Source organism: Cucurbita moschata, unplaced genomic scaffold (assembly GCF_002738365.1).
Source record: "Cucurbita moschata cultivar Rifu unplaced genomic scaffold, Cmos_1.0 Cmo_Scf00011, whole genome shotgun sequence".
Classification (NCBI taxonomy): domain Eukaryota; kingdom Viridiplantae; phylum Streptophyta; class Magnoliopsida; order Cucurbitales; family Cucurbitaceae; genus Cucurbita; species Cucurbita moschata.
In genome coordinates, this window is record NW_019268527.1 from 5,076,677 (window position 1) to 5,099,553 (window position 22,877).

The 22,877-nt window shown below is 38.9% G+C and overlaps 8 protein-coding genes across 13 annotated transcripts; 4 read left to right on the forward strand and 4 right to left on the reverse strand.

The window, feature by feature from the left end:
- Positions 1-18: 18 nt before the first annotated feature.
- On the forward strand, positions 19-3,725 carry LOC111449241 (ADP-ribosylation factor-related protein 1). 3 transcript variants are annotated; one of them, XM_023089048.1, is made up of 8 exons: positions 19-149; positions 1,314-1,501; positions 1,622-1,762; positions 2,437-2,545; positions 2,647-2,708; positions 2,879-2,982; positions 3,174-3,256; positions 3,447-3,725. In XM_023089048.1, exons 2-8 carry the CDS (start codon positions 1,409-1,411, stop codon positions 3,461-3,463), a joined length of 609 nt encoding a protein of 202 aa, XP_022944816.1. In that variant the 5' UTR covers positions 19-149; positions 1,314-1,408; the 3' UTR covers positions 3,464-3,725. The 3 variants fall into 3 exon arrangements, with proteins under 3 accessions (XP_022944816.1, XP_022944817.1, XP_022944818.1); XM_023089049.1 differs by having other exon boundaries at positions 21-151; positions 1,319-1,501; XM_023089050.1 differs by lacking the exon at positions 19-149 and adding an exon at positions 273-321 and having other exon boundaries at positions 1,319-1,501.
- LOC111449236 (methyl-CpG-binding domain-containing protein 13) lies at positions 3,562-6,544 on the reverse strand. Of its 2 annotated transcripts, none has more exons than XM_023089040.1 (6): positions 5,893-6,544; positions 5,525-5,653; positions 5,322-5,417; positions 5,011-5,157; positions 4,739-4,910; positions 3,562-4,645 (listed from the first exon to the last, which is right to left on the reverse strand). In XM_023089040.1, the coding sequence occupies exons 1-6, from the start codon at positions 5,974-5,976 to the stop codon at positions 3,675-3,677; spliced, it is 1,599 nt and encodes a 532-aa protein (XP_022944808.1). In that variant the 5' UTR covers positions 5,977-6,544; the 3' UTR covers positions 3,562-3,674. The 2 variants fall into 2 exon arrangements, with proteins under 2 accessions (XP_022944808.1, XP_022944809.1); XM_023089041.1 differs by having other exon boundaries at positions 3,562-4,633; positions 5,893-6,534.
- Positions 6,545-6,666: 122 nt separating this feature from the next.
- LOC111449235 (flap endonuclease GEN-like 2) lies at positions 6,667-10,964 on the forward strand. Its single transcript, XM_023089039.1, has 14 exons — positions 6,667-6,826; positions 6,927-7,084; positions 7,171-7,232; positions 7,312-7,439; positions 7,565-7,616; positions 7,725-7,797; positions 7,890-7,963; positions 8,913-8,972; positions 9,074-9,197; positions 9,412-9,511; positions 9,845-9,927; positions 10,014-10,114; positions 10,195-10,325; positions 10,411-10,964. Exons 1-14 carry the CDS (start codon positions 6,759-6,761, stop codon positions 10,886-10,888), a joined length of 1,692 nt encoding a protein of 563 aa, XP_022944807.1. The 5' UTR covers positions 6,667-6,758; the 3' UTR covers positions 10,889-10,964.
- An 88-nt stretch (positions 10,965-11,052) lies between these two features.
- Positions 11,053-13,092, reverse strand: LOC111449234 (pentatricopeptide repeat-containing protein At3g29230-like). The gene has a single exon (XM_023089038.1). It carries the CDS (start codon positions 13,033-13,035, stop codon positions 11,323-11,325), a length of 1,713 nt encoding a protein of 570 aa, XP_022944806.1. The 5' UTR covers positions 13,036-13,092; the 3' UTR covers positions 11,053-11,322.
- A 515-nt stretch (positions 13,093-13,607) lies between these two features.
- LOC111449240 (25.3 kDa vesicle transport protein) lies at positions 13,608-15,073 on the reverse strand. 2 transcript variants are annotated; one of them, XM_023089046.1, is made up of 5 exons: positions 14,735-15,073; positions 14,356-14,516; positions 14,000-14,149; positions 13,869-13,933; positions 13,608-13,782 (listed from the first exon to the last, which is right to left on the reverse strand). In XM_023089046.1, the coding sequence occupies exons 1-5, from the start codon at positions 15,052-15,054 to the stop codon at positions 13,636-13,638; spliced, it is 843 nt and encodes a 280-aa protein (XP_022944814.1). In that variant the 5' UTR covers positions 15,055-15,073; the 3' UTR covers positions 13,608-13,635. The 2 variants fall into 2 exon arrangements, with proteins under 2 accessions (XP_022944814.1, XP_022944815.1); XM_023089047.1 differs by lacking the exon at positions 13,869-13,933.
- Positions 15,074-15,098: 25 nt separating this feature from the next.
- On the reverse strand, positions 15,099-16,267 carry LOC111449242 (remorin). The gene is made up of 5 exons (XM_023089051.1): positions 16,009-16,267; positions 15,807-15,854; positions 15,628-15,715; positions 15,477-15,558; positions 15,099-15,397 (listed from the first exon to the last, which is right to left on the reverse strand). Exons 1-5 carry the CDS (start codon positions 16,187-16,189, stop codon positions 15,203-15,205), a joined length of 594 nt encoding a protein of 197 aa, XP_022944819.1. The 5' UTR covers positions 16,190-16,267; the 3' UTR covers positions 15,099-15,202.
- A 572-nt stretch (positions 16,268-16,839) lies between these two features.
- On the forward strand, positions 16,840-18,880 carry LOC111449239 (pentatricopeptide repeat-containing protein At1g55630-like). Its single transcript, XM_023089044.1, has 2 exons — positions 16,840-16,907; positions 16,997-18,880. The coding sequence occupies exon 2, from the start codon at positions 17,314-17,316 to the stop codon at positions 18,739-18,741; it is 1,428 nt and encodes a 475-aa protein (XP_022944812.1). The 5' UTR covers positions 16,840-16,907; positions 16,997-17,313; the 3' UTR covers positions 18,742-18,880.
- A 1,206-nt stretch (positions 18,881-20,086) lies between these two features.
- Positions 20,087-22,813, forward strand: LOC111449238 (protein O-glucosyltransferase 1). Of its 2 annotated transcripts, XM_023089043.1 has the most exons (7): positions 20,087-20,496; positions 20,588-21,156; positions 21,535-21,727; positions 21,900-21,964; positions 22,035-22,159; positions 22,199-22,245; positions 22,331-22,813. In XM_023089043.1, the coding sequence occupies exons 1-7, from the start codon at positions 20,317-20,319 to the stop codon at positions 22,679-22,681; spliced, it is 1,530 nt and encodes a 509-aa protein (XP_022944811.1). In that variant the 5' UTR covers positions 20,087-20,316; the 3' UTR covers positions 22,682-22,813. The 2 variants fall into 2 exon arrangements, with proteins under 2 accessions (XP_022944811.1, XP_022944810.1); XM_023089042.1 differs by having other exon boundaries at positions 20,092-20,496; positions 22,035-22,245.
- Positions 22,814-22,877: the final 64 nt, after the last annotated feature.

A 22,877-nucleotide genomic window follows, 5' to 3' on the forward strand; every position in this document is an offset into this window, starting at 1 on the left:
CCAAAAAAAAAAAAAAAAAAAAAAATCTATTGGTGGAAGGGAGTGGGAGAACATTGCTTTGCAATTGCGGCAATCGGGAGAAATTGGGAGTCTGAGACAGAATTTTGGTCTACTTTCAGACGGTGGGAGCTCGTCTTTGCTGCACTGAAAGGTAAAGCCCTGCACTACCGCCACTTCTTTCACTAATCCCTTCTTTAATACACTTTGAATCCGACTTTATATCTGTTTTATCGATCCGAATTTGTAATGGGTTTCAATTAAATTTGCATCAGATTGCCTGATCTGATTCATTTACGGCTTCGATCGCCAAAAATCAACTGGGTATTTTTCCATTTCCATTTTTGTTTATGATGGAATTCTCTTGTGTTTCATTGCAATTGTTTCGGGTCGCTCGATGTTTGATCTTTCCTATTGCAATGTTTTGAGTAACACGGATTCTCGTATGAAGTTGATTTCGATTCTTATTGTGTGTCTTTTGCTCCTCATTTCCACCCTCGATGGTGCATATGGTTTGCCATTTGGAATATGGTGGACGATAATTTTGCTTTGAATCGCCTCTGAAAAGATTTCTCGGCTTGTAGAAACGATTTTATGAAACGGTGTATAGAACCCCTTTTTTATACGAAGCTATGAATGAGCAAGGGAGTGTGTTATTGTATTTTCTTTCGTTTTCTTCCCCCATGACAACATTTCTATGGAGGTTGCTTTTGAAATCCTGTGATGTTTTAACACCAAGCTTGGATTGTTCTTCTTATGTCTGAACTTTCATTGACTTTGCAAAAGCTTTGCAGATTTTCTTGAGTTTCTAAATTTGAGCTATAATTTGAATTCTCATGGAACCGGACTTAATGGATAGGAGAAGAGACAGTAAGTTTAAAAATAAATTACCCTTCATTTGGATTTTAATTATGGAGAAGGTTGATGATTTAAGAGAGTTCATATTTGCGTTGAAGTGAAATCTTTCATGAGTTTGTTGAATCTTAAGTTTATCATATTATTTGAACCTCTAACTTCTTGGTAGAGGGTACTTTTTGTTGAAATGTAATTGAAGTTCTTAGAAGTTAATGAACCATAATTAGGAGGTTAAAATGAAATCAATTCTGGTTAAGAGAGATTCATGCTGAATGGTATATAATTTGTCACATCTATTATGTTTAATGAATTCTCTGAGCTGCCTCCCTGTTTCTCTCTAGAACAATATGTTTAGGGGAGCGAGGGGCGATTACCGATGCAAAACTATTTTAAAGTGGAATGATCTTTAGTTTGATTTACTGTTCTATCCAAGGAAGTCATCTCTATTCTGTTTGTGGAGTTGCAGAATAAGTTGGCCAAAGGAGAGTTTGAAGTTATGAAGTTTGATCCCAAGGGTTAAGAGCAACTAATACCCCAAGTAAACTGAAAAGACACGATGTTCTCTTTATTTTATGGCCTCTGGAAGTACATATTTAGTAAGACAGAATTTCATGTTCTCATCCTAGGAATCGACAAGGCGGGGAAAACGGTAAACCTCTTCCCTCTTGACTGATTGTACATAGTTATTTCTTCAAAGTTTACGCTATGTTTTCAGCTCCTTTCTAGGCTTGCTAACTTCTTTCCATTCACTTTTAACTTTGTCGTGTAGACTTTGCTTGAGAAGTTGAAGTCATTATACTCGAACTTGGAAGGTCTATCCCCTGATCGGATTGTTCCAACCGTTGGACTCAATATTGGGCGTCTAGAGGTGTTGAATGCAAAACTTGTCTTCTGGGATCTGGGAGGTCAGGTATGGATATGTAACGAACAATGGTGTTGTAATATAGATTTTTTAAGTACAATGCATACATGTGTCGCTTTTGGCTGAACCCTTCGTGCCAAGCATGCTGTAAACCCACATATTATAGCTGATATTTAAGTTGCTAGATTGTAACAGCCCAAGCCCACCGCTAATAGATATTGGCTACTATCGCCGTCAGCCTCAGAATTTTAAAACATGTCTATTAGGGAGAGGTTTCCACACCCTTATAAGAAATGCTTCATTCTCCTCTCTAACCGATGTAGGATCTCACGATCCACTCCCCTTGGGGGCCAGCGTCCTCACTGGCACACCGCCTAGTGTCTAACTCTGATAGATACCATTTGTAACAGCCTAAGCCCACTACTAGTAGATATTGTCTGCTTTGGCCCGTTACGTATTGCCGTCAGTCTCACAGTTTTAAAATGTGTCTGTTAGGGAGAAGTTTCCACACCCTTATAAGAAATGCTTCGTTTTCCTCCCCAACCGACGTGGGATCTCACACAAAATCTGTTGTTGCTAGCTTTCTTTATACTAAATACATTATCTAAAGTCTTAAAGAGTTTTGTAGAATCTTGTTCCTCTCTCTTACATTTTTGTTTTGTGGGTGGGAATTTGAATGTGTTATTTATCTCAGTTTTTTCCCCCTTTTTGAATTATTGCAGCCTGGCCTTCGGTCTATTTGGGAGAAATATTATGAAGAGGCACATGCTGTGATCTATGTAATCGATGCTGCTTGTCCATCAAAATTTGAAGATTCCAAATCTGCACTGGGTAGGTGATGCCATAGTGTGGCCATACCTTAATTATGTTGGTATCAGCAGTGATAGAACTTGAATATGATGCATTGATATTATTTTGAATTTCTTTCCCAGAGAAAGTTCTTCGACACGAGGATCTGCAAGGAGCTCCACTTTTGGTTTTAGCAAACAAGCAGGTGAGAACCAGTGATGATTCAATCATAAATTGGAAAACAAATGAGATCAAGTTGTATTGTTGACGATCATATAGTAAATATCTTCCCAAAATCAAGTTTCTTCTCATATTTTTCATCTTGTTCTTTACATTTGATTTGGAGCTGTCACATCATTGAATTCATGGATGCAGGATCTTTCTGAAGCAGTATCAGCTGAAGAACTTTCTCGTTATCTGGATCTTAAAAAACTGGATGAAAGAGTTTACATGTTTGAAGCTGTTTCTGGTTATGATGGGTACGTATATATATATCCTATTTACATAATCTCAAGAACACGAAAGTTCTTTCGTAATGGGATTACGGGATGAGATCCAACATCGGTGGACATCTAATATATGCTTTATGCCTGCTTTTTATCCATTAAATTATCCTTCACCAGCAGAAAACATACTAGAAAGCTGAAATTCTTCATTGTTTTGATTCCAGGATGGGGATAAAGGACAGTGTTGAATGGTTAGTCGATATAATGGAAAGAAGTAAGAGAACCGAAACATTGAGAGCTCGAGCAGGTGCGGCGTCTTCTGATTCTGCTGCTTATATCCAAATATGAAACAAATTTAGTTGACTTTATGTTTCTGATTTCTTTAGCTGAGCTTCCTTATGAACTTCATAGAACTTGGAAAATCGAGTTCAAACATCTTTATTAGCCACTTGAGATAATTCTTTGGTACTTATTGGGAATGTTTCTCTCATTGACAGGCGTTAGAGGCCCCTAATTCATGCATCCACCGGTGTGAGGGCACCAACACAATCTGGCTTCCTGTCACCTGTTATCTAGCTTTACTACAAACATGTAATGAAAATCTTGATTCAAGGGCTAATTGGTAGCATTAGATTTCCCAACCAAACAAGTACAGAATTACATGCGTTTGATCCTGAAAATGTTTTCATAGGCAATGTTGGCCTATCATGTTTCATACAAATGATCTAAGCTTTGTCATCCTTTATTCTTATAAAGTTGTTACATTCTTGTTGGTGTAAACCAGTTCCACAGCTTTGGAAGTTAATATTTGGAGATGCCTCCAGAGCTTGAATAACCTGCCGCTTCTGGCTTTGAACATTCATCTTGTAGAAGTGATCCAAACCGAAATAATTCAAGGCATTTGAACTAGATCCTTGCGTTTTCGAGGTGCTAAGTTGGTGAAAATAATCCTCAATATCTGGACTGTCATCAAGAGGGATTTCCCCTGTTAGAGTTTTAATAGCAAATTCTATGCAAGGGTCTGCCAATATTTCCCCTACTGGCAACTCCAAAGTTGATTCTAGCTTCTCGACTACCCCGATTCGATTAACAGGAAGTTCCGAAGATGGCAACTTCTCATTAGGGCCTAGGCTTCTACTCTCATTTGAAGGACGATCAATATCGTTTGGCATCAGTGAAAGTTCTGAGCTTATGGACGCGTCGAAAACTCCTCCAGTTAGAGTTTTGACTGCAAATGCAATGCAAGGATCAGCCAATAAGTCCTCCACTGGCAATTTAAGAATAGGGTCTTGTTTTACATCATCTTTTCTACTTGAATCTGGGTTTGTGTTAATACTTTTAGTAGGATCAATGCTGCCCTTTGTCTCATGCTTGACATCAGGATTCTCAAGACCTTGAGACACTGACTTAGTTGTACTACTGACTGCTTGCTTATCAGACTCTTCACATGCACCTGGGCGTGCTCGGCGACCTGTTTTCACTTCAAGCACTGGCTCAGCTTGGAGCCCTGCAAGTCGTTTTGAAGCACGGCGAGTCAAGTTCACGTCTTTAGTTTTCCTTTGTCTCTTTTTACTCTCATTCTTTGTTGGCGCATCACTAGGAGTCGTCACAAGTTCAGAAAAATCATTCTTTCCATCTGATTGCTCTGGTAGAGTTGAACAATGCACGTCAGTGCCTATTTCTCCTGCAGCAGTCACTAAATTCACCTTAACCTTCAACTGGCAGAAGGGGTCAAATCCATAAGGAATGAAAGAATTTGCTATCTAAAGTAGCATGTTCAAAACTATACCATGACTCGAATCAGGTTCAGAATGAGGCATGCTTTCTCCGACACTCGTAGCATTCGGAAAAATAGCTTCATCGTTCGTTATTTCACGGGGTTCCAACAAGTTCTCGTTCCATATTATCTGTCTCCTTGCTTTGCCAATCGCTTGCATCTCTTTCTTGGAGACAGCAGGCGACTACGAACGAGAGGGAAAGACAAAAGTTTAATAAAAGGGCAAAGATGATAAAACCGAAGTTTGTTGAAACTCAAACTTGGAGCATCATTAGAGAACTCACAGAGATATCATCATGTTGAAACTCAACGTTGATGCCTCTCTGATCCCTCGATTTATACGCTAATCGGCTCACTGTTCCACTTGTTATATACCGATGTACTTCCCTTATTGAGCGAAATACATTTCCATTTACAGGATCAATGTAAAACTGCAAACAAAAGTTCATCTGTAAACTTGCTTGTTCTTCAGCATTTTACAATCTTATGGTCACTAAATATACGGATTAGACTAAGTTCACGGTTCGAGAGCATATCCGAAGCCGAAACGACACGACAAATGAAAACGACATAAAGGAAATAGATGATGAATTACTGAATCTCTTCTTATCCTATTAGCAGTCTTGGTTTCTCTGATTTCTCTGATCCATCCAGGAGGTAACCCTTTTGCTAAAGTCTTCTTAACTTCCACCTAGATTGCTTGAATAATACAAGTTTTTGAAGAAAAATCAATGAAGTTCATAACAATAAAATTGAAAACAAAAGAAATAGAGTAGAGGGTCGACTCTTTTGACAGACATTGTTCTGTGATTGCTTGAAGGTTCTGCTCTCTTCAGATTCAGGACAACAGATTGCAGCAGTTTTGAGATATCTAAACACCTCTGCTCTAGAATTGAATCTCATTTGACTTGAGGGTTCATAATAATACTGCAACATTAGAATCAGATCTTTTCATATTAACATTGCAAATCATAATGAAATCTCATGTAGAATTCATAGTCAAGAACAGGAAGAACAGGAAGAACAACGATATGTTGTTAGCTCAGAAACAGCACAAGAATCTATGCAAGTTCAGCATGAAAAAGAAAGTAGATCAAGAGCCAAAGATCTATTGATTCATAAAATGCAAGTAAAAATCCAAGCAAAAAGGAAATGAAAACCAGTACCTTATCCTTTTTGCCACTCTTCCTCACTTTGACCTTCACCGTCCAGCCAGGGGGTAGCCATTCCTCCGACTTCTGGTTCATCATTCAGACTTTCCGGCGAAACCCACCGGCCAATCTCAATAACCCTCTTTCCCTTCTCTGTTTTTCTCTCGTTTGGGCTCGCCAAGAGTCTGATTTTGGTATCAAATCCCTTCAGGAGGCTATAAAAATGGAGGATTCCGACACAATATTCTTTCTAACCACGTGTTCTGAGAAGCACCCTGCGAGGCATATAAACGTGTCGGACCCCATTCATTATCCTCTACAACTCTCCCCTTTCACATTTGACTACGACCCTCTTTTCTGGATCTTACGATTGTTCTTTACACCCATCTGTAAGTTCAAAACGCAACTCGATTCAAATGTACCGCCGATTGAAGTGGAGGACTATGGCAACGTATCGGGAGTAAAGCAGAGGATTGAAACCGCTAGAGGTTCCAATAACGTCTGCTGTAACGGAAGAGTAAAGGGGAATTATCGAAGCTTTTAATAAGCTTTAAGAACGGAGGAATAAGTTCTAGATTTGAAAAAAGAGCGGGCTGTTCTGGGTAATGGGTATATCTGCAAAGTGGAAAGTGGAACCCGTTCTTTGGTTTCAAAAGTGAAAGAAACTTCATAATTTGTTTTTGGAACTAATTATGGAACTTTAACCCCCAAAAGAATTTGTTTTTGAAAACAAGACGTGGGTTTTGAGACACTGCCACAATAATATTAAAACAAAAAGAAATCCCTTTATTATTTTTTCTTTTCTCATTTCATTTCTTAAAAGAAAAGCGAAAACTAAGAAATCAAGGACCCCCACAAGCCGAAACCTCTCCGCGGGAGAAATGGGGGTAAAGAACTTATGGGATATCTTAGAATCGTGCAAGAAAACTCTCCCACTTCATCGTCTTCAGTAAGTGGTTTCCTTCATTTTCTCGGCAGCCAAACAGGGGATTTGGGTATTTGTATCTGTATTTTCTTTTGAGTTTTTGGGATTTTGAATTGGGGTTCAGGAATAAGAGGCTATGCATCGATCTCTCATGTTGGATGGTTCAGCTTCAAAATGTAAGCAAATCGCATTCTTGTCTGAACCAGAAGATTTACCTGAAAGGGCTCTTTCACCGCCTTCGAGCGCTCATTGCCTTGAATTGCAGCCTTATTTTCGTTACAGGCATGCTCCACATGAAACTACACAGCTATTACGAACAACAAATGATGGGTTCTCGTTTAATTTTGCTTTCTTTTTGCTGTTTGTAGATGGTTCAATTCCTGGCATCAAACTTTCAACTTATAGACGCCGTTTGAACAATGGAAGTGAGGTGGGAATTCTCATAACCCACTTTCGTTTCATTTCTCCTTTTAGCTTGAATGTTACTTACCAAAGATGCAACAAGACAGGTTGTTAAAAATGACACAAATTCCCAGCAAATATCCTCACTGAAAAGAAACAAGGGTTCTGAGTTCTCTTTAATGATAAAAGAGGCAAAAGCCTTAGGACTGGCGCTTGGTATCCCTTGTCTAGATGGGTAAATGCTTAAGTTTTCATTCTGTTTTTGGCTTAATGAAAGAGTTCATTCAATTTTCAATCAGAATCTTATGGTTTCCTGTCTCCTGAGCACTTGAATCTTTTTGCATATACCTCTGAATGTAGGCTCGAGGAAGGGGAAGCACAATGTGCATTACTAAATTCAGAGCTATTATGTGTAAGTTGAGTCTTAGTTATAATGTTTGAGTGCTCCACATGCTTATTGCTTTGCATCTCTGTTGTATTGAACATCATTGCTATTATTAAAGCATCATTTTCTGATCAGGATGGATGTTTTACTTCAGATTCAGATGTTTTCCTTTTTGGTGCGAGGACAGTTTATAGGGACATATGCCTTGGTGAGTGTCCTAGAGCATGCGAAGTTTCTGTAGAGTTGGTTTATGGTTTTAAAAGATGTACTCATTATTCTTATTATTTGTTGTTAAATTAGGAGATGGTGGTCATGTAGTGTGTTATGAAATGGATGACATTGAAGGACAATTGGGCTTTGGAAGGAACTCAATGGTGCGTCTACATTTCGAACAATGTATGATTTAAGAGAGTAGAGTGTTTTTGTGAGATCTCACATTGGTTGGAGAGGTGAACGAATCATTTTTTATAAGGGTGTAGAAACCTCTCCCTAACAGATGCGTTTTAAAACCTTGAGGAGAAGCCTAGAAGGGAAAGCCTAGAGAAGACAATATCCGCTAGTGGTGAGCTTCGATTGTTACAAATAGTATCAGAATCAGACACCGGGTAGTGCGCCAGCGAGAACGCTGGCGCCCAAGGAGGGTGGATTGTGAGATTCCATATTGTTTGGAGAGGGGAACGAAGCATTCTTTATAAGGTGTGGAAACCCCTCCCTAACAGACACATTTTAAAACCTTGAAGGGAAGCTCGGAAGGGAAAGCCTAGAGAAGACAATATCTGCTAGTGGTGGGCTTCGGCTGTTACAAATAGTATCAGAATCAGACACTGGGTAGTGCGCCAGCGAGAACGCGGGCCCCCAAGGAGGGTGGATTGTGAGATTCCATATTGTTTGGAGAGGGGAACGAAGCATTCTTTATAAGGTGTGGAAACCTCTCCCTAACAGCGCATTTTAAAACCTTGAAGGAAAGCTCGGAAGGGAAAGATCAAAGAAGACAATATCTGCTAGCGGTGGGTTTGAGCTGTTACAAATGGTATTAGAGCCAGACACCGGGCAATGTGCCAGCAAAGATACCGGGTCCCCAAGTTGGGTGGATTGTGAGATCCCACATTTGTTGGAGAGAGGAATGAATTCTTTATAAGAGTGTGGAAACACCTCCCTAACAGACGCGTTTTAAAACTTTGAGGGGAAATCTGGAAGGAAAAGACCAAATCGGACAATATCTATTAGCGGTGGCTTGGGGTAACAGTGTTTCACTTGAAAGACGAGCTTTCTCTTTCTATGATCAAATATGTTATCATTACCAAATCATTTTGTGATTTCCAGATTGCTTTGGCCCTACTTCTTGGCAGTGACTACACGCAAGGCGTTTATGGCATGGGTCGTGTAGGTTTCAACTCCTGTTTTTCTCTGTTGGATTGCTTTTTATACTAACAATTCGACTGCAGCATGTAACTGTGTCTATGCTGTTTTTGTACTCTTTGTAGGAATCTGCTCGTCAGATTGTTAAAACAGTAGGAGATAGCACTGTCCTTCAAAAAATTGCATCTGAAGGACTGTCTTACACAATGAAGGGGAAAAATTCCAAGAAGCCAGGACTTCCTAATTCTGGTCATATTACTTCTATCAAGCTTCATTCTCCTTTTTCAACACTAAAAGAAGTGGAATAGGGGAATTTGAGCCTTGGATAGAAACTAAAAAACAACCTTCTTAGCCTCACTAGTGGGCTTAGGAACTTAAATAGTGCAGTTTTGATACTATTCTGATATGATAGGTCAATCAAGTTTTGATTTGTGATGTGGGTTACTTTGGTTTGGTTGTACAGGGGATGGGCAGTACATGCATAAATGTGAGGAGTTTTCACAAGTCATTGATGCCTATTTGAGACCCAAATGCCATTCAGCTGATTCTGATGCTGTGACTAGGTGAGCTTGTTGAACCTTTGGAATTACATTACAAATAGTTCTGTACTCTGTGTTTGTGTTTGCAAAAGAGATCTCACATTAGTTGGAGAGGAGAACGAAACATTCCTTATAAGGGTATAGAAATCTCTCCCTAGAAAACGCGTTTTAAAACTGTGAGGTTGATGGTGATACATAACGGGTCAGAACAGACAATGTCTGTTAACGGTGGGCTCCATTGAAATTTTGTGTCATATTGATATTTACACGATTAGTCTTCAAACTTTCCTTTTTGAAATGCATGTAGACTTTGTTAAATTCATATGCCTTCAGCACTTTTTTTTTTTCTCTCTGCAGGGTTCTTATTCAGCATTCTTTTCAACGTGCCAAGCTTCAGCAGTTCTGTGCCGAATTTTTTGCTTGGCCTCCTGAGAAAACAGGTTCTTTTTTTTTCCTTCATCTTTGGAGCTAACTAGAAAATGGTTCCTTTGATGTTTAGCTTGTGAATAACCCATGCATGGTTCAGATGAGTACATTCTTCCAAAGATAGCAGAAAAAGATCTACGACGATTTGCTAATCTTCGTTCGAACACATCAGACCTCGGTTTCAACATTCCACTTCAAGAGGTATGTTTATTTCTTCAAGAGTTACTTTTATCAGTTGTTACTGATATGGATACTGTTTGATTGCATGTTTTTTATTACAGGTACCTGTAAGTTGTCCTGTTTCTGGAATCGTCAAGCACCGAAAAGTCCAGGGGAACGAATGCTATGAGGTTTCATGGAAAAATTTAGATGGGCTTAGTTCATCTGTTGTACCAGCAGATCTCTTGCAGAGGTATGGAGTGTCATTACATAATTTCTTCTATAACAAATGACGATTTGGATACTTCACAACTATTTCTTTTTGAATATTTCCACAGTGCCTGTCCAGAGATGATTGTAGAATTTGAAGAGCAAAGAGCTCAAGGAAGAAAACCAAATAAGTGCAGAACAAAAACAAAGAAGTCAGAGGCTACTGTGGCTGAAATTGATGAAAGATTCCGAACTCTGTTGCTTGAAATCGAATCTGAAAGCAGGGCGGTTCGAAATCTTTCCCAAGCTCCAATAGTTTCGGAAAACAGTAACTCTGCTACTGGTTTGGATGATTTGCAGGAGATTATTCTTGACGTCGAACCAACCATTGTTGATCATGCTCACGGTACAGAGAACGTTGAGGTCATCAATCTCTTAAGCCCTTCACCTGCAATTCAAACGCGCAAAGTTTCGAAATTTCAACAGGGAAACTGTGAAAAGATTGATGTAATTGATTTGAGTGACACAGAAAATGATCAGTCACCTGAACATGAGAGAAAGGCAAGAGAGTTGAGATTGTTCTTAGCCTCCTTAAAGGGTAAATGACTTCCTCTGGTAGGCCATAAATGTATTATGTATATTGCAACCAAATGTGCAACGCTACCGAAGGAATTAGGATTTAGAATTTGGTTTTTAGATATTGTCTACTTTGACCTGTTACGTATCGCCGTCAGCTAGGGTGAGATTTCCACACATTTATAAGAAATAATTTGTTTTACCCTCAAACCGAGGTGGGATCTCACACATCTTACATGCATTAGAAAAGAAAGCATGCCTGGTAAGAAATAAAGGGCTAGCCAAACCAAACCAAACCCCACTTGGAAACTAGTGACCAACTGGTTATTGAACTAATACGAACCCAATCGAACTTAGATTGGTTCGATTTTATTTGATTTCTTGTATCAGATAAATACTCTTTGAGGTGTTGCTACATCATTCCATTATAACTCAATGAAAATGCCTCGCCATGATGTTAGCCATTATCCTCTTGAAAGTAATCTTGTGAACGTTGAGCTTCCACAGGGTGCATAAATAACACTACTCTGGCCAGTTTTCTTTAATATATTCTCCTCTTCCATCTTTTCCCTTGCAGTTAGAGCCTCTTGCCAATGCTCAACTGATGCATACATGTTCGACAAGCTCACATGGATTCCACCTTCATTTGATCTCAATTTTCTCACTCTCTCAACTATTTCTTCTGCTCTCTTGAAATCACTTGTTAACTTGCAACCACCCAGCAAAGCTCCCCATATTGCAACATCAGGCTCAAACGGCATCTGGTCTACTATACGCAGCGCTTCCTCTAATCGACCGTTTCGACTAAGCAAATCAATGACACAACCATAATGTTCGATCGTTGGGCTAATCCCATGTTCCTTCTGCATGTTATCAAATATGATTTGACCTTCTTCTGTCATGCCTCCATGGCTGCAGGCGAACAGAGCTCCAAGAAAGGTGAAGTCATTTGGCTTCAAGCCTTCTTTTTGCATCAAATAGAGTAATTTAATGGCATCTTGAGCCTTTCCATGGAGGGCAAGTGATTTCAGCATAACGTTCCAACAAAACACGTCCTTCGTTCCGATTTTGATGAAAATAGTAAAAGCTCTGTTAATGTCTCCACATTTTGCATACATTTCAATAAGGGCAGTTGCAGCAATAACTCCAAGTTGAGAGAAATCATCAATCAAGTAATGTATCCACTTCCCAAACTCTAGATCCCCCAAATGAGAACAAGCTGATAAAACAGAAACAAAAGTATACCTATCAGGAGTTATGCCTTCTGATAGCATTTGGATAAAGAGATTCCGTGCTTCCTGAAAATCCCCGTGTTGAACGTAGCTAGAAACCATAGAATTCCAAGATACCACGTTTCTTTGAGGCATTTTATTGAAGAACATTCTTGCTGTAATAATATCTCCAGCTTTGGCATATGCCCCAATCATTGAAGTCCAAGACACAATATTCTTCTCTGGCATTCGTTCGAATAACTCTCTTGCTTTCGCTACGTCTCGTACTTTGACATAACCAGAAATCATTGTATTCCATGAAACGACATCTCGATCTTCCATACTATCAAACAACTGCCGTGCACCATAGACATCCCCAGTTCTCATATACACCAAGATCATTCGGTTCCAAACTTCAATAGTTCTATCACGCATTTCATCGAACAGCTTGCGAGCATCCCAAACCTTCCCATCAGAAACAACCCCAGGTCCAGAAAGTTCTGAAATTTTCAAATACAAATTTAAAAGCGCATCAGAAACAGAATAGTTTAACGAAAATCCAGTCTTGATAATTCGGCAATGCACTTTTTTCCCATCCCAGAACCAACCCAAATCAGCACATGAGTTTAGCACATATGGGTAGGTGAAATTATGTGGTTTGAGCCCTCTCTGAAGCAATTCGCCATACAAGGACGCAGATTTCTCAACAGGGCCATTAAAAGCATAGCCCCTGATCATCGCATTCCAGAATTGAACTTCGGTTCTGAAACTGGGATTGAGATGAGAAAACACAAGACTTGCGTAGTCCATGGTCCCCAATTCGGTGGTTCGTCGAAGAAAGCTCGAAAAAACATGGATGCTTTGGTGAATGGATGATGTTAAGAGGAGAGCGTGGATTTGTTTAAGCTGCGCGAAGCTGCATCTTGGTAATATCTCTGAAATTTTGGCCTCCAAGTTGCAGGCCATTCATAATTTATACGAGTTGACAATGGCGGGAAGAGGCGGCCTTCAACCGATTTTGTACAGTTGTCTAGAACGAAAATAGTTGCATAAAAAACCAATTTTTATAGTCTAAAGAGGGATTCAAACCTATGGTGCAAGGTGAAGTTACCACTTTACCCTCTCCACTTTTAAGTTTTGTATTTAATAATTTTTTTAAAAAAAATTTAAGTATATATTATACAAAAATGTCCTTAAAATACTCTTGATTTAAAATTTAAAAAAAAAAATAGCATTCCATTAACGCCCTTTACCTAAAAAAAAATTAAAAAAATTCTTACGAGACGTCTGTCGACACCTCATAGATCATCTCTAAATTTTTTAATGTTACTCTTAAAAACTCATGAGTACATTTGAAACGTGGTACTAACTGTAAGAGTATTATTGAAACTTTTGAAATACTTTTAAAACTTTCCTACCGACTGTTACCTCCAAAATTAATAATTTTTTAAATTTTTTTTAAAGTTAGGAATATTTTTAGGACTAGACGTAAAATTGAAAGATATTTTTTATTAATTTAGTCATAAAATTACACGAGCTAGCGAGGAATAATGAATTTAATTAAAATTAGTGAAACAATTTTCTATTGTTATATAGAATTACAAATTGATTATGATGAGATAATGAGATGTCGAAGAGAAGAAAGGAAGCCCATAAAAGTACAAGCACTACACCAAAAGTTACAACCACTGGCGTCCATTTCAACCCAATTTCCTGTCCATACAAACAAAAATTAATGCTTACCCTTTGTTTGGTTGCCAAGAAAATGAAAGAAAATGAAAGAAAATCAACTAAATTACCTTGACAATTGAAAAGCTCCAAATGGAAGAGGAATTTGCATTACAAATTGATCTTTCCGCTCTATCTACAAAAGTTCGGTTAATCAAAAACTAATTTGAATTATTATCGCTTAAAAATTAAGAACAGCTACCCGTTATCTTTCTCCTTCTTTCAAAAATTTCAAAGAACGAACAAGTGACCATGTCTAGATCAGTTTGGCCACGCCCATCATTGAGCTTGTATAGATTGACTTGTGTTCTTGTATCAATGTATCGCTTCCTAATATTGATAATAATATTATCTGCATAAATCAAATAGGTTATGAGTATGTCAATTCAACGATGCATGATTTTAGTCACGACCTAGCTATTCCAGTTGTTGGCAGTAAATGATTTACTTTTCTTTAGAAGGAGGTAAAGTAGGGACACGAGCGAGAATAAGACGTATATTCTTTTATTTTTGTCCCAGGTCGGGCAGGCATGGATGAAGAGGGTTGAGAAAGGTTACCAAATTTGAGGAAACTATAGGGTTTGACAAGGCTGTTTAGTAGGGCATCATCAAACTTGGAAAACTCCCTTTGCAGATCTTGCAAGTAATGGATAGCCAGCTTTCTTGGGTACAAAGAATCGCATAACGTCATGTAACACACTCCGTTCTCGATCAAGTAACTAATTGATGCAGCACAGGAAAAAAAATTTATGAGTTGAGTTGGTTCACCAAGTTCTTAAATTTTATGACTGACCAGCCCAAATCAACTCGACCCAACCCAATATTTTAAGATGGGGTTGAGAAAATTTAAACTCGATCGAGATTGAATTGAGCCTAGAAAAATATTTTAACCCGATATATCGAAATCAACGTAAAGAAAAGAGAGTTTGAACGGTACATGAAAGAGTGATGATGCATTTGAATGACCATTTTTGGAGGTGACAAAGCCCCTCTAGAGATCTCTTTGAGTATGAACTCAGCTTGCTGTTTGTACCCCAAAACATCGTCATTCTCTTCATTGACATACCTAATGCCTTGTGCAAGTGGCACTCCATCCCTAACCCTTCCCACCATTGTCAGCTTCACCATGTTTAATCTCACTTTCTCGCTTGTGAAGCCTCTCATTTTATACCAAAACTTAAACAACTTGCTCATTAAGTTGTTCCAAATGAAGGGTATTCGTAAATATTCTATTTTGGACACGTGATGTTCGATCATGAACTGATATCATATTCAAATAAGAACATGAACTGATACCGTATACGTAACTTCTTCTTAAATCTTTGATTAAATTAAGAACGAACATATATAATCCGAAGGAACAAGCAATTTCACGTAGAAAAGAAAGAGAGACAGAGAGATTGCTTTAGAAACAACCAAGAATCTTCTTTGGAGCAGTTCCAGTGGCTCTGTATTTTGCAGCAATTTCCTCTGCTTTAAGCTTCTCTTCTCCACGTTTCGCTTCAATCACTGCCTTCTTCTCTTCTGCTGCTTTATGAATCAACGCTATTTTGTTCTTCATTTTCTCAACATATTCCGCTTTCTTCTTCTCAAACTTTTCCTGTTCTCAAACACAAACATATATTTTCACACCAAAATTTTCTCGGCATCCAAACAGATTCCATGTTCATATTGCTTACCTCAATCTGTTTTAGCTCAGCCTCCACCGCCGCTTTCTTGCTGCTCTCCCATGACCCAATTTCTGATAGCTTTTTGTGAGCTCTGCTCAATGAACTCCATTAGCTATCTACCTTAGATCTCTTTAATACTCAACAACAAAATTATGGGTACCTGTTCTCTGTTCTTGATTTTTCACTCTCTTCCCAAGCTTTAATGAGTGTCAGTCTCTTCTCTGTTGCTACTCTTGCAAGCTCAGCATCTAAGAGCCATAAAAACAAAGAAATTTATTCAATTTTTCATTTGGGTATTAAATTATTGACATTAATCACTTCATATGGCTAGTTAATTACCTCTATTAATTGAGCTACTCTGTTTCTCCTCTGTTTTTGCTTCAGTCTCTGTCAAAACAGAGCAAGATGAATTCCAAAGTTCAATCCCTTTTTTTATTCTTTTTTCCTTTTAATTTTTTTTTCCCATCAACCAAACAGCTCCAAAAAGCGAAAAAGAATGAAAACAAATGAAGAAGTTAAGAGCTTTATGTCTGTAAATTACTTTCAATGATAAGCAGAGGTTTGGAGTCATCAGCCGGCGTCTTCTCCGGCGGGGTTAACTGGATGATTGATTTCTCCTCCGCCACGTTTTTAGTCGGCTCCTCCACCAGCTCCGCCACTTGCGGCGGAGAGGACTCGGACGGAGGTTCAGAATCCAGCCTCTTGGGCTCATCGTCAGCCATTTTCTGAGTAAAGAGAGAGAAATAAATGAGAGAGAGAGAGTGGTTGAGATATTATAGTTGGAGGAAGAAGAAGGGAAGTGTGAGGAGTTGGTATTTGAAAGAGGATGATGAATTGAGAAGTGACCAAATATGTCTTATTATGAGTTGGCACTTGGCATTATGAGCTTCCAAATTAAGAAATATCTTATCGTATACGGGTTTACATAAAAGACGAGTAACAAACGATGGCTCTTAGCAAGACAACATTTTACGCATAGGAGAGATCGAAGCAATATAAAACATCTAAGAGACGACGTTTTTCTTTTTAGAAAGCTGTTAGTAGATCGAGAAATCATTTCGCCCCTCCCCTTGTTCTCGAACAAGGGTCATATGTTATCAAAAATAGTTGCACCAATCTAACCTATTTGGCGAGCGATGCCCGTTCGTAGCAAGACAGAAAACGTACGTCGATGCAATTGAAACGAATGGTCTAAATTGATTTGAAAGTTAAAAAAAGTTTAATTCATGTTTTTTTAAATAAATAATGTGAATTTTTATTTAATTTTTATTTTTCTGAAAAAAAGCAAAGGATAAATCAGATTATTTCTTTTTTAAATGTTTATAATGATAAAAACTTTCGAATATATTTATAATCAATTTATGTTCGACATGTCGAACCGGTGGGAAGTGAAGGAAAGTGGATGGAGAAACGACGATCGGCAGGCTGTCGAGAATTGTGGTAACCTAGCAAGTCTTCTCTCGCTTCACTCTCACTCTCAGTCTTCGTTTAGTTCAACTACGATCTTACTTGTTGCCCCCAATTTGAAGAACAAATTTCAAGCTTGTTTTCAAGCTTGTTTTCAAGCGTCAAGCTTCGAAGATCGCAACAAAATCGCAAAATCCCAGATAAGTCTTATTCAAACTCGAAATTTTTCTCTGCTACATTGAAATTCATGTTTCAAACGAGGATTTTGTGTTGGATTCAATACCTATTGCAAGATTGGGAGTGTTCATGTTAAATGGGTGCCGCCCAATTTGGGAAAACAAACGCTTCGGCGATTCCCCACTTGCCCATTTTTGCTTTGTTAATAGATTACTCAATTTCCTTAAGTATTGTCAGTCTTCATCGATAATGGGTATCAATCATGAACGCTTTATCGCTTCTGAGTGCGCGGATAGTCTGCAGATTGGTTTCAAGTTCTTTCATTGTGCGTCGAACAATTTGGAATCGGAGTTTTGGTAGTGATGACCGATTTGAGTTTGTTATGGAACCCTATAAGAAGGGGTTGGAGAGATCAGAGTCTTGTGAGTTTGAGAGTCTTAGATGCGATGATTTGTCTGTGAGAAGGGGTTTTCTAGAGGATTCGAAAACTGATGCTGGAAAAGTTCTTGAGGTTCTCAAACAGGATGGTCCTGGATTTGACACATTAGTGGCTTTGGATGAACTCCAACTAAAGGTCTCAGGAGTTCTTGTTAGGGAAGTTTTGAGGGGGATTTTGAGAAGCATAAATGTTCTAAACAAAACTCAGTGTGCAAAATTGGGGTACAAGTTCTTCGTGTGGTCTGGTAAGGTTGAGAATTTCAACCACACCGCGGGTTCGTATCATATGATCATGAAAATATTTGCTGAATGTGAGGAGTTCAAGGCTATGTGGAGGTTAGTTGATGAGATGACTGAGAAAGGGTACCCTGTTACTGCAAGGACATTTACGTTATTGATATGTACTTGTGGTGATGCAGGGTTGGCTAGGAAAGTTGTCGAGAGGTTTATCAAATCGAAAACGTTCAATTACAGGCCATTTAAGCACTCTTATAATGCTATTCTCCATGCACTTCTTGGTATAAAACAGTACAAGTTGATTGAATGGGTGTATCAGCAAATGCTGCTTGATGGTCATAGCTCGGACATGCTGACATATAATTTGCTATTGTATGCAAGGTGCAAATTGGGGAAATTGGATCAGTTTCACAGATTGCTTGATGAAATGGCCAGGAACGGATTCTCTCCTGATTGTCATACTTATAACATTCTTCTCTATGTTCTTGGCAAAGGAGACAAGCCTCTTGCAGCTTTAAACCTTTTGAACCACATGAGGGAAGTGGGCTCTGATCCGAGCATTCTTCACTTCACGACGTTGATAAATGGACTTAGTCGGGCTGGAAATTTGGATGCTTGCAAATATTTTTTTGATGAACTTTCTAATAACGGCTGCACTCCTGATGTCGTTTGCTACACTGTGATGATCACAAGCTATACAGTAGCTGGGGAGCACGAAAAGGCTCGAGAACTTTTCGATGAGATGGTAATAAAGGGCCAACTCCCTAATGTATTTACATACAACTCCATGATTCGTGGGTTTTGTATGGTCGGTGAATTCGAGGAAGCTTACACTATGCTCGAAGAAATGGAATCCCGAGGCTGCAAACCAAATTTTCTTGTATATAGTACCCTTGTAAGTTATTTGCGAAACGCTGGACAGCTTTCCGAGGCTCACAAAGTTATTACACATATGGTCGAGAAGGGGCAATACGCGCATTTAGTGACGAAATTCAAGGGATATAGAAGATGCTAGATCAGTAGGATGAATGTTTGCAGTTGGAGATTATTAATTAATAACCAGATGAGAAATTGAAGAGGCAGCTACTCCTTGGTTTCCTGATATTGATTAATAACCATATGATACATAGATGTAGCCATAACTGTTATTCCATTATGAAACTTAGTATGTTCTTATTTGTTTTAGTCTATGTTCTTCTCTCCCTTATCGTTTTAGCCGTAGAATGTTTCTAGTTGAATCTGCTTATAACTTACAAGGAGGAATGAACATAATCTATACAATAGTTTAGCTGCAGGATTGGAAAAGTTTGGCACTGGTTCGAAGAACAGTGGTATAGTTTTTTCTGTTGTGATACTCTCTTCTCTTCTCTTCTTTTGTACCAGGTCGAAGCTTACCGCTAGCAGATATTGTTCTTTGACATTTTTCTTTAGGGCTTTCACTTTTGGTTGGAGAGTTGAATGAACATTTCCTATAAGGGTGTGGAAGCCCAAAAGGGAAAGCCTAAAGAGGACAATACGGCTAGCGGTGGGCTTGGGCGGTTACAAATGCCCAGGTGGTGTGCCAGTGAGGATGCTGGGCCCTCAACGGGTGTGGATTGTGAGATCCCACATCGGTTGGAGAGGAGAACGAAGCATCCTTGCAAGGGTGTTCCTTAGAAGGGTGTGGAAACCTCTCCCTAGTAGTCTGCTGTGTTTCTCATCAGATACGGCACTGCTATGGGAATGCAGCAGGTAAGAGTGGCTACAAATTGTTTTAGCTTTTTGTTATCAGATTTCTGTATCATATGCATCTTAGGCCATCCAATCCTACTAGAGGATAGAACACCTAAAGAATAGATGATCGTATAATCCATCTCGAACTGTCAACCATATAATGAACCAGTGCTAAATATTACCCTCGAACCATAATAGTCTGGACTAGAGTATCAACGGTCGACTCGCACAAATAGCTTTTATGTATCTGTCATGGAAAAACGTCATTCAACACCTAAACCCCCATCCTTCCGATTGAGGTTAGATCAATTAAGTATGTTGAACCCAAACATTTCCTGACATTACAAAGCCATCCTTCAATTTTACAAAGTCTTTTCAACTCTCACAATTAATTGATTATTAATTTTGGCCCTTTTCTCACTCCAAATAAATGGGTTTCATTTAATTTAGCTGCAAAAAAATTTGATATTACATAATTTTTACAACTCCTAAGTACATAATTTGACTTTTAAACATTTTATTCATCATTCTTGCAAAATTTAATTTCTATGTGAAAATTATAAATAAATAAATAAATAATTGGGGTATGATGAAGCCTTTATGTTGAATTTATTTAATGAATCCATAAAGTTTTAAAATTTTAAAATGGGGCAAGAGATTTTTGGAGTACTTTTCTAAGGTTCTTATTAGACACGTCAATCAATCACATTAAAACCTCCATTTTTGTTCTCTTCTTCACAACTTCAATCTTCCATTTCCTCAACCAACACCCATCTACCATTTTTCCCGACAAGTCAAATTTCGCCGGACCACCTCTCCTCCGCCCACTGTCAACTGCGCCGGTGGGCCTGAAGCTGAAGAGTCACAACGTTAAACAATGAGGGACGCCGGATTCCACCAGAGGTTTTCAAATTATGCCTCTTGGGTCTCTCGCCACTTCTCAGATCATCTCTTGAAGCCATCTCTCAAATCTCCGGCGAGATTCTCTCTCGTTCTCTTCTTCTCTCTCTTCCTCCTCGCCGGCGCGTTCCTCTCCACGCGTCTCCTCGATTCAAATGTAAGTTTCTTAATGCATAATAGTATTTTAAAAAAAATTCCTTTTTTTCTGTCTAAATTCCGGAAATTAAGGAGGGTTTTATTGATTTCAGAGGGCAGGGGGTAATTTTAGAGGGAGCAACAACACTTCCCAAATACCGAAAATGCCACTCCGACGACGACAAGTCGAATTCCCACTCGATTGCACGCCCTTCAATAACGTGAAGGGCGGTGTCTGCCCTGCCAGCTACCCGACCAATTGGACATTGGAGGAAGATCCGAATCATCCAGAACCAGTGACGTGTCCGGATTACTTCCGTTGGATTCACGAGGACCTGAGACCGTGGACCCGGACGGGGATCACGAGGGCCACGATGGAGGCTGGCCAACGGACGGCCAATTTCCGGCTGGCGATTGTGAACGGGAAGGCTTATGTGAAGACTTATCGGAAGTCGTTTCAGACGAGAGATACTTTTACGGTGTGGGGGATCCTACAGTTGCTACGGAGGTACCCCGGGAAAGTGCCTGATTTGGAGCTGATGTTTGATTGCGTTGACTGGCCTGTGATTTTGACTTCCCATTTTAATGGGCCTAATGGGCCGGCCCCACCTCCTTTGTTTCGTTATTGTGGAGATGATTCCACGTTGGATATTGTTTTTCCTGATTGGTCCTTCTGGGGTTGGTAAGTCAACCTTTGACTTCTTACAAATTGTGCCAATTGGGTGCTTATTCTTCTTGAAATATTATTTTGTTTTTCTAAGAATTTTTTTTTTATAAAAAAAATCTCTTTAAATAGAAATTAATAATTTAAATAGAAAATTTCTAAAAATATTATTCTATTTTATCATAAAATAAAAATCATAAACCGAAAAATTAAATGTAGCCAAGAACGGAAATCAAATAGCCATACTAAACTCCCCGAACCGTTCTTAAAAGATATTAATATGTAAAAATTTAGGATCGAAACACAAAAAGAACACTCGGAGAATATATATATATATATATATATATATATATATATAATCTTGGGATGATTGAATACATTATTGGACTTTTGCAGGCCAGAGATCAATATAAAGCCATGGGAGCCATTGTTGAAGGACCTAATAGAAGGGAACAAAAAGATCCCATGGAAGAGTAGAGAGCCTTATGCTTATTGGAAGGGAAATCCAGAGGTTGCCGAAACCCGAAAAGATCTACTTAAATGCAATGTCTCCGACCAAAAAGATTGGAATGCTCGTGTATTTGCTCAGGTATTATCGGTTTACGTTCGAACGTTGTCAAACATAACTCACTCAAACTCATTCCAACAACTATATATATGCATCATCATCATCATGATATCTGTAGAAACATAGCTCGATAGCGACACGATCGAGCTCGTTGGATAGAAATTCTTATAATGGTTGGATAATCAATTTTCAGGATTGGATGAAAGAATCCCAGCAAGGATACAAGCAATCAGATCTTGCAAAGCAATGTGTTCATAAGTAAAATTTGAAACTCTCTTTGTTGTTCTTTAACAACTTTCCTTGTTCATTCCTTTATACTCATTTGCAGGTACAAAATCTATATTGAAGGATCAGCTTGGTCTGTTAGTGAAAAATACATTCTTGCTTGCGATTCCATTACATTACTCGTAAAACCGCGCTACTACGACTTCTTCACGCGAGGTCTAATGCCGATGCATCACTATTGGCCCGTCAAGAACGACGACAAGTGCCGGTCTATCAAATTTGCAGTTGATTGGGGCAACAGCCATCAGCAAAAGGTAACCACAATTTGGTTTGAGTTCATGTTCATGTCTATGTTAGAGCTTAGGATCTTAGACTGTCTATGTTTCATGGTTGGCTCAGGCGCAGGCCATTGGCAAGGCAGCAGCCAGTTTCATCCAAGAGGAGCTGAAAATGGAGTATGTATATGACTACATGTTTCATCTCCTAACACAATATTCTAAACTTCTAACATTCAAGCCATCGATACCGCCCGACGCGATCGAGCTTTGTTCCGAGGCCATGGCTTGTCCAGCTCAAGGGCTCACTCAAGAATTCATGACAGAATCGTTGGTGAAGAGCCCTGCAGAGACAAGCCCCTGCACTCTGCCGCCGCCATATGATCCGGCATCGCTTCTTTTTGTTCATAGTACAAAACAGAGTTCAATCAAACAAGTGGAACAGTGGGAGACAACTAAAAGTAAGCAGCCATAGACAAAAACACATCTGGGTGTTGTTCTTTAACATGTTTTCTTCTCAAAGTTCTAATCTTTTTGTTACCATTTGAAACATACGCATTGAAACTGTGAAAGATTAAGTGAAAGAAGGAATGTTGATATAGAACTACAACAGATCGTCGATACAGCTTTAGATATGAGTGGAAACACCATAAAGAAAAAACAAGGCTGTG

Coding starts and splice junctions, on each gene's coding strand:
- LOC111449241 (XM_023089048.1), top strand. CDS start 1,409: ATGTTCTCTTTATTTTATGGCCTCTGGAAGTACATATTTAGTAAGACA. Junction 1,502..1,621: donor TCGACAAGGCGGGGAAAACG/GTAAACCTCTTC, acceptor TTTGTCGTGTAG/ACTTTGCTTGAGAAGTTGAA. Junction 2,983..3,173: donor GCTGTTTCTGGTTATGATGG/GTACGTATATAT, acceptor TTTTGATTCCAG/GATGGGGATAAAGGACAGTG.
- LOC111449236 (XM_023089040.1), bottom strand. CDS start 5,976: ATGATGAACCAGAAGTCGGAGGAATGGCTACCCCCTGGCTGGACGGTG. Junction 5,418..5,524: donor TCAAGCAATCACAGAACAAT/GTCTGTCAAAAG, acceptor CAAGCAATCTAG/GTGGAAGTTAAGAAGACTTT. Junction 5,158..5,321: donor ATAGGATAAGAAGAGATTCA/GTAATTCATCAT, acceptor TTTTGTTTGCAG/TTTTACATTGATCCTGTAAA.
- LOC111449235 (XM_023089039.1), top strand. CDS start 6,759: ATGGGGGTAAAGAACTTATGGGATATCTTAGAATCGTGCAAGAAAACT. Junction 7,617..7,724: donor TAAATTCAGAGCTATTATGT/GTAAGTTGAGTC, acceptor TTTTCTGATCAG/GATGGATGTTTTACTTCAGA. Junction 9,928..10,013: donor TTGGCCTCCTGAGAAAACAG/GTTCTTTTTTTT, acceptor TGCATGGTTCAG/ATGAGTACATTCTTCCAAAG.
- LOC111449234 (XM_023089038.1), bottom strand. CDS start 13,035: ATGGCCTGCAACTTGGAGGCCAAAATTTCAGAGATATTACCAAGATGC.
- LOC111449240 (XM_023089046.1), bottom strand. CDS start 15,054: ATGATCGAACATCACGTGTCCAAAATAGAATATTTACGAATACCCTTC. Junction 14,517..14,734: donor ATGCATCATCACTCTTTCAT/GTACCGTTCAAA, acceptor TGCATCAATTAG/TTACTTGATCGAGAACGGAG. Junction 14,150..14,355: donor CTATAGTTTCCTCAAATTTG/GTAACCTTTCTC, acceptor TGATTTATGCAG/ATAATATTATTATCAATATT.
- LOC111449242 (XM_023089051.1), bottom strand. CDS start 16,189: ATGGCTGACGATGAGCCCAAGAGGCTGGATTCTGAACCTCCGTCCGAG. Junction 15,716..15,806: donor GAGTAGCTCAATTAATAGAG/GTAATTAACTAG, acceptor TATGGCTCTTAG/ATGCTGAGCTTGCAAGAGTA. Junction 15,559..15,627: donor AAATCAAGAACAGAGAACAG/GTACCCATAATT, acceptor TTCATTGAGCAG/AGCTCACAAAAAGCTATCAG.
- LOC111449239 (XM_023089044.1), top strand. CDS start 17,314: ATGAACGCTTTATCGCTTCTGAGTGCGCGGATAGTCTGCAGATTGGTT.
- LOC111449238 (XM_023089042.1), top strand. CDS start 20,317: ATGAGGGACGCCGGATTCCACCAGAGGTTTTCAAATTATGCCTCTTGG. Junction 20,497..20,587: donor CGCGTCTCCTCGATTCAAAT/GTAAGTTTCTTA, acceptor TATTGATTTCAG/AGGGCAGGGGGTAATTTTAG. Junction 21,965..22,034: donor GCAAAGCAATGTGTTCATAA/GTAAAATTTGAA, acceptor ACTCATTTGCAG/GTACAAAATCTATATTGAAG.